Source organism: Poromitra crassiceps (genome assembly GCF_964638095.1).
Source record: "Poromitra crassiceps genome assembly, chromosome: 7".
Lineage (NCBI taxonomy): Eukaryota > Metazoa > Chordata > Actinopteri > Beryciformes > Melamphaidae > Poromitra > Poromitra crassiceps.
In genome coordinates, this window is record NC_139628.1 from 33,036,228 (window position 1) to 33,044,647 (window position 8,420).

The 8,420-nt window shown below is 45.2% G+C and overlaps 1 protein-coding gene across 1 annotated transcript in view; it reads right to left on the bottom strand.

Moving 5' to 3' along the window:
- neurl4 (neuralized E3 ubiquitin protein ligase 4) overlaps positions 1–8,420 on the bottom strand; it is a 29,393-nt gene that overhangs the window by 20,862 nt on the left and 111 nt on the right. Inside the window, exons 1-4 of the mRNA XM_083640418.1 lie at positions 8,361–8,420; positions 1,539–1,859; positions 1,059–1,263; positions 134–199 (exon numbers count right to left, since the gene is read on the bottom strand). The exon at positions 8,361–8,420 is cut by the window's right edge and continues 111 nt beyond it. Of these exons, the coding sequence (XP_083496544.1) occupies positions 134–199; positions 1,059–1,263; positions 1,539–1,859; positions 8,361–8,420 (652 nt within the window). The remainder of the gene's footprint in view (positions 1–133; positions 200–1,058; positions 1,264–1,538; positions 1,860–8,360) is intronic.

The following is an 8,420-nucleotide window of genomic DNA, read 5'->3' on the forward strand; positions in this document are numbered from 1 at the left end:
CATCGTGGGCTTGGGGAAACACTGATCAACATTTTTCACCATTTTCTGACATTTTATAAGCCAAACTACTGATGGATTAAATTGAGAAAATAATCGACAAATAACAATAATCGTTAGTTGCAGCTCCACTTACCGGTGTCTGGCTCCAGGTTGTTGGGGAACTTGTCTGGTCTGCTGTGACTGCAGGTGAGCTCAGGCACTGACAGAGAGGGGTGGAAGGGGATACAGTGAGAGACAACAACTAGAGCTGCAACGATTCTTCGACTATACGATTGACAGAAAATTATTCGTCAACTATTTTGATCATCGATAATCGTTTAAGACAAATTTTTAAGAAGTAAACAGTAAACTGATTATCTTTGGGTTATGGACTGTAGAAAGGAGACATTTGATGACGTCATCTTGGGCTTTAGGGAAGCAAGCTACTGGATCCCAGCACAGAGTCTGGCTGCTATGTCGTTACCTGTTGTTCCATTTTATTCAATTTTTTACTCTGTCGTGTTTCCACGGCCGGAGTCTAACCGCTTCTGCTAACATCACGTTGTGTTTTCAGCCTGAACCGCAATCTTATCCGATTACTCGATTAATCGGGGGAATAATCATAGAATACTCAATTACTAAAATAATCGATAGCTGCAGGCAGCCCTAAAAACAACTTACAAATAGGGTCGTCCGCAAAAGAAAATCGATTCATGTAAGAATCGCAATTCTTAAATGAATTGATTCTGAATTGATTCTCAACTTCCAAAAATATTTTTTTCTTTTATGTAAGAGCATTTTTATTTTTTGTATTACTTTCTTGAAGTCACTAAGAAAAGTAAAACGTTTTTTATTTGTGCAAGTTTAGCATGAATAAATGTTACCTTGTCTTAGATTTTCCTTTGTGTGTATACTGTGTACTGTTTACATTATTGCAATCAGTTGTTACAACTATAAAAACGACATAATCTTATCTTCTTGGCACACAGCAGACTGGAGTAGATCCTGAAAAATCCCCCTACTGAATCGAGAATGGATTTTGAATCGGGAATCGATTTTGGATCGAATGGTGACCCTACCTTCATCACCGTTCATCGTCCCATTCATTGCTGCCACATTCACCAGTGCCGTCATCCCCGCCTCCTCCCGCACTCCGCACACCACCACCTCCTCTTCCTCCTCTTCGTCCTCCTCATCCTCCCTCTCCCTCTCCCTCTCCACCTCCCGCTCTGTTGTCTCTCTCTCGACCGAAGGTGGTGGAGGCTCGCAGCTCACCACCGTCACCTGGGTCAGGGTTGGGGAGTAACGAAATACAGGTAGAATACAGTATTTAAAATATAAAATATGAGTAACTGTATTCCATTACAGTTACAGTTTAAAATGGTGGTATTCTGAATACAGTTACTGTCCTTATAAATAGATTACTTTTAGGGATTACTTTATTTGTTTGTTTTGTTTGTGCTAAAATTCATATGGAGGCACGCATTTCCCATAAACAGATTTTACATTTTAGGGCCAGGTCTTCAATATTCTGTAGAAGTAACCCTCCCGACACTGACCTGGGTGCACTTCCCGTACAGGTCCACCACGGCCCAGAGGCGGGGCGGCAGGCCGCTGGCGGCCGCGCCGCAGTCCTGCCCGTTCACCCAGAGGTGCAGCTCGCCGCGCGCGCTGCGCTGGATGCCCACGCGGTCGCCCTCGGCCAGCTGGTCCAGGTCGCGGCCGTACTCCTCCAGGACCGAGCGGCCGTCGCGCAGCACCGAGCAGCCCGACACGATCCACGAGCCGCCCTTCAGGCCTGTGGCGCTGCTCGGGAAGTCCAGCGCGGCGGGGTCCAGCGCCGTCACGCCGATCTCAATGGAGCCGCTCCACGAGTTCACCTGGTGGGGAGGGAGGGAGGGAGGGAAGGAGGGGTTACTGTTTATCTAGAGACTCCTCCTCCTGGATAGGGATTTTTGAATCAGAGTTTCAACTTTGCACTCCTCTAAGAAAATGTCTATTCTAATACAGCAAATAAAATGTTAGGAGGCTTGATCCACATCAAGGTCAGTAGGCTAGGTTCAGGGAGTATAAGAGAACAGAGCATCTGGGTGTAAAATAGCTGGCTAATATGTTAGACGTCTTGGATTACTGCTGCCAAATTTGTCTAAATTGTCTAAAAGGCAGGAAGTAACACGGGAGGTGCAAGGAAAACATTATTGAGGATTTCCAACTTCCAATCCATTTAGGTGATCCAGTGCCGGGGGGGGGACTCGTTAATGTTTTGCTTGCACCTGTGTTACTTCCTGCCTTCTAGTCACAAAATGGGTGAATTGGGTGGGAAGTGAAAAAGGCTAATTGACTTGAACACTGTAACAACAACAACAACAACAACAACAACAACAGGGGTTTGAATCTAATGCTGGGAGTCATCTCTCCTCTGTGATGTCTCCTCTCTCTATATACACTTGTCAACAGTCTGAAAGAATTGCCTGGCTGGCAACAACAAAGATCTCGTCATTTTGATTATCGCACAAATGCTTCATTGCAAAACTCCTTGTATCTCTGCGTGACATTGGGCTGATATCACATAGCAGCACGCGGCCTAAAATATCTATTTATTCTCAGAAACGCAAAACTAAACAGAGGGTTACAATAACGTGATACTTTATTGATCTCTGTGGGCAAATTCTTTTCTCTCTCTCTCTCCCCTCTCGTTTTCTCCCCTCCACATAGATGGCCGAGTGCAGCAGAGAGTGCAGACTCAGCGGCAGGGACAGGGACCGCTGAAGCCGGTAGTAGTAGGTGATTCAGATTCTTGCTCAAGGACACTCTGGCCCGAGCGGATGCTGACACTGTAGGTTGAACCCAGGTCCTCCAACACGCCACCACCCCAGATTCACTCCCAGTCCCCAATCCAACAATCTCCGAACAATTACCGACAGTCTTAAACCACTCTCTACCCCGTCCCTTCTTCTTCTTTTTTTTGCCTTAACTGCTGGACCAATTGGATCGATCCATTTGCACTCTCCTCCGCTCATCTCCACCTCCCCGCTCATCTCCGCCATGTCAGAGATAGATAGCAGAATCACCATCTACATCTTGTCCCTCATCTCTTTAATGGCAGGGTGGCCTAGTGCTGAGAGATACTGCCCCTGCTCCCTAGAGAGGCAAGCAACTGATTTATCTTACAGAGATCAATAAAGTGTCAGGTTATTATTATTTTATTTTTTTGCTATGGTCCTCTTCCCCTCCTCTCCTCTGGTGTGATCCTCTGCTCCATGGCAGGTGCTATGTAAGGCAGTGTGTATCTGGGTTAACAGATTTAATAGTAACTCAGCCAGACTGGGACACAGTTTGGATGAGACAGATATATAGAGATTTCTCCTTTTCCCTCGCTCCTCCACTTATGTAACAGCAGCCGATGTGTGGGTGTCTGCCTCTCAGTGTCTCTCTCTCTCTCTCTCTCTCTCTCTCTCGCTCTCTCTCTCCAAAAGTCAAATAACTGCAGGCTAAAATCATATAAAAGCATACAGCTAATGCCCCGTAGGACTACAACTTGAGAAAGAAGCAAAAATAGACTAGCATGACGTTTAGATTTAAACGCAGTGTCTCCCACACACACAACAGTTGAGGTTCGTGGCTGAGACCAGGCAGGAAGTTCTTCTCAACTCGCAGACTACACACAGACTAAATACAACAATTGAACCTTGTTGCTGCAGCCCCTCGGGAAGCAAAGGGGGTAGGACAAAATGTTCCCAATGATGAAACCGATGAGAGAGAGAAGGTAAACACTGCCCATGTGCTTATATTACCCAGATTATATATATGATACAAAGTGGGTTGATAATTGGTAAAGCCATCCTTTAGTAAATAGAATAAATACATGCTCTGTGCTGACAACCTGGCAATAGAAAATTAATTTCAGTAACATTTTTAACCATTACGCGTGAAAAGTGAAATCAGAGTAGAGCTGCAACTATCGATTCTTTTAGTAATCGAGTATTCTACCGAATAATCCATCGATTAATCGAGTAATCGGATAAGAACCCTTTTTTGTGTTTTCAAAGGCTTATCGTAAATATACACCAAAAAATAAGATAAATCTCTTCAAATAAACAACTACATTAGTTTCTTTCTTAGAAAAAACAACATTTTGATTTTTAAATTGCATAGAACTGGCAGTGGCACCATTCATCTTTTCAACCTGACGTTTGAGTTCTTCCAGTGTACAGCAACCGTTAAATAATATGAATGAATGGCTTACTAGCTAGTTTACATCCTTCATTTACCTTACAGCTGCATGACACACACACTCTTTCTCTCTCACACATACTCACTCACTCTCTCTTTCTCTCTCACACACCAACAGGCTAGTGTGATCACACACACACACACACACACACACACACACACACACACACACACACACAAAACGCTGTTAAATTAGCCGCTAACGTTAATGTTAGGTTGAGCTTTGTATTTCTCACAGAAAACGGTCCAAACTTCTCAGAGAGAGCGGTCGGTATTCACTAAAGCCTTCATATCTCAGGCTCTGTAGTACATAGAAACATAAAAATAAAAAGCATTTGAGAGCTTAACCCTTTGGCTTTTCGTATTATATTTGCTCTAATGTTCATTAAAAAAAAATCTTAAAAATCTTTAACCCTAAAAAATAAAAAGATTCTAATGCATTTTAAGACATGTTAATAAAGATTACGGCAAATGTAACCCTTCCAAATAAAAAGCCACGGGTTTAAGCTGTCAAATGCTTTTTATTTCATGTTGATAGCTACTATACAGGCTGAGGAAATACGTTATGTTGAACCCTTGACAATTACTGCAGCAACGTTAACGCTAACGTTAACGTTAGCGATCTCTGTTTTGCAGTCGTTGTGAAGACAGTGAAAAGCCCCGTTATCTAACAACTACAACTGCAGTGAAACAACTTATCCAGCTAACGCTAGCTAATTAAATAACGTTATCTGATGTTGTAGTCGATGCCTCTCTCAACGTTACAGCCGAGGAGGTGCTGCTAACATTAGCTGCGGTGCGCTGCCTGCTTCATTCACCCTCAGCCTATCTAGTAATACGTTACAGTCTTCAGCATTTAGCTACTGTAAATATATCTTGTGTTTGCCCATGCTTCCTCAAGTTTGAGGTGTTTCCCTGGCCAGCTTTGCAATTCACATCACAAATGTTGCAACCAGTGTTGTCTGAGTCTATCTTGGGAAAGTAGCCACATTTTCGGCTGCTCCCGTTTGTTGACGTTTCAGGTAGAGTGACGGAATGACGTAACGCGCTCTCACGTGTTGCCTTAAGGTTCCGTCGGAATTTCTATTTTACCCACTCTCTTCTATCACTCAGATGCGTGTCGAGGCGAATCATTTTGGCCTCGATCAATTTAATTATTCGAGTTATTCGAGGTACTCGAGGAATCGTGACAGCTCTAAATCAGAGATGGTCCATTATAGAGATATGTCACCGCGACAGGCTCCGCCAATTGTAAGAAATCGTACGTGCAAGTCTCCTAAATGGTCGCGTGGTTACCTCTCCCCTGAAGTGTTGTGAGCGAGAGAGAGCCTGGTGATGCGGGGTTAGTGCAGACTGAGCAAGCTAACTTGAGCTAGAGATTGTGAGTTCCCAAACTCCACACAAACAAACCACACATATAAACACAAAGCTGCCCTGGCCTTGTTAGCTCAATATAGTTGTAACTAAGATATTCGATTACATTTTTTTCCCCAAACACAGATTTAGCTACTACATTAAGGAGTTTCACATGTAGCTTTAGCTAATCGCTCACTGCTAACATGAGTTCCTGTTGCCAAATCTCACGAGAGTGTGTGGCTGAGACAGAGACAGGTCATGGACAAATTCAATTTTCTCCTGATCCGTCTGTCTGAAAAATGCCGTTTTAGTGTCAGAATTTTCAGAAGATATGTGGCTTCAGAAAATGGAATGAATATTTACTTTGATAACTATGGGGAGGGGGGGCGAAAGAATCTGTCATAATCTGAGATCAAATTCACTTCTCCCATTGACTCCAATAGACTCAGACCTGCCAGAAGCCTCCTAAAGGAGCGTTCACACAGAGATATTTATTTTTCGCTCTGTCGCTCAAGTCAACCCTTTGGAATCGCTCTGTCGCTCTGTTTAAATCGCTCATCAACAGGCACACGAAATGACGGACATGTGGGGGATATAACGTTACGCAATGTCATGGTGTTTGTCCACTACGAGCCACCGTCATTGTTTACAAGCTAAGCCTATCAGCGTGCTCCTAATGCGAGCTGCATACCGGTAGTACAGACTTCACTTCATGTCAGCTGTCAGCCTGTCAATGCGGTTTGTTGCCACACAATAAACCAGCGGTTTGTTCCAAGCCAGAGTGATCCTTGACTCGCTCTCACACGGCAGCCAATCAGCATTGAACAGCGAGCGACTGATGCCAGCGTATTTTCGCTCGAGTTGGGATATTTCATCTGGGGCGACGAGCGTATTTTCTCCCTATCGCTCTGTCTCTGCCGCTCGGACGCCCAGCGATTATTCTCCCAGGCGAATATACGCTCAATCGCTCGTTTGCATTGACTTTGTATGTAAACTCGACGCCAGCGACAAACTTTAATAGGTCGGTGTGAACGCACCTTAAGTGGGCGTGCCCGTGGAAAACCATGGGCAAAACCCACGTGACAAAATGACATGAAGTGAGTTGAAGTTGGGGTGTCTTGCATTAATATCCCATCATCTTTGGTGAAATGTTTTTTTTTACAATGTTAGATGTTTCACTCAAACAAATGACTCCAGTCCAACACTAAACTGAAGACAAAGACATAAACATAAACATAAACATATTCCAGGCAAAACTGGTCCTCCAACAGAGCACTTCATCCGCGTGCTCTCTCATCAATAACAACAGCTGTTTACCAACTTCCTCTCTAAAGCACAATGGATGTCAATATGCAGAAGGGGCAGCCATGCCAAGCGGGCCGCTCGATGATGGAAACGTATTGATTTTGGGCAGGCAATGCATGTGATAACACAGAGTATGATGCACTTTGTGAGAGGCTTTATCAGACTGGGAGTGCCAGGGATGGACACTTACAGTATATATACACTGTAGATGTGGGCCCATGTTTTGAAGCGCAGGCGACGAGGTCACCAGTAGACTTTGTGGATGACCTAGCGAGGGGTCAGGGCCATGTGATTGCTGTCATTTACAGTGTGCGTGTGGATCCGCTGGCATTGGCACCAACATGTTAGGTCAGAGTGAAACAGTGCCTTCTCTGCCAGTGGACCACAGGCTCCAGAGTTGTCATGTTGTTGACAAACCCAGCAGGCTGGCAGACTGCAGAGGCAGAAGTCATTACATTAGACTCGCTCTCAGACGCTATGACGAGATAACAGGCTAACATAAACACTGTGCACTGGCTTGATATGGATAGACTTGGCCTATATCACATGAGCGCATGACACAAGCAGATGGGCTAGGTCAATAATTAAACTATTAAGTTAAAGTGACATGCCACAACAATGACATGGCTACCTACTCTGGTAGGCATATGCATTAATATGTGATTTTCTATATCCCTGTGATGGTTAATTAGTTGGAGCTGCCATATATTTAGAGGTTAAACTCTGCATGCACTTGGAGGACTGCTTCATCATTGCTTGTAAGGTCAGTCATGCTGTGGGCTGCCTTGAACGGATCAAGAAGTATTTGTGGATATCGTCCTGTGCTATGACAAGGGGCTCAAGCTCAGGTGCTTCAGCGGAGTGAATATTGACACTTTTGTCTTTAATGCGACTCAATGATAACGAGACCGCAGATTTGTGATCAACTTGGCTTGTGCACTGCAGTTGTTGTAGCCATCAGGACAGACTGGCAGCCAGGGAGGCTGAGAGGCACCAGCGACGCGCTCATCCCAAACAACACAGCAGCAAGATGTTATCTCTTGCAAGTCAATAAGCGAAAACGGGTCCTCTTCCACACGCGACAAAGCACCTCCCAGAAAAGCTAACCCGGCTAGCCAGCTGACAGCAGGTGTTGTACAGCATTGCTGCTACTGCTAGCCGCTAGTAGCAGGGTACCAGGGTAGGCTACCAAGCAAGGCAACACAGACAGCTAGGAGGGCTGATTGAGTTCAGTGGTCAGTGTAAATATCACAAAGTGCTGTGTAACCCTCCTCTCTCCATGTACAACCTGGGCCAGCGTCTGCAAATCGTGCTCAGCCTAATCAATCACGACATCATTGGTAACTTAACCCTGGTGGCTGTCAAGCCGTGCACCGCCCTGGCAACGGGAAGCCCCACACTGCGGACAACAGACCCCCGTCCCACTGCCACTGCTCGCCTCTGCCCTGCCCGCTCCGCTCCCTCCACACTGGCACAGGCCTGTTTACCTTCTTGTCAATGCGCACGGTGAAGACATCCCGGTCCCGCAGTGGCTCCCTGCTCAGCAC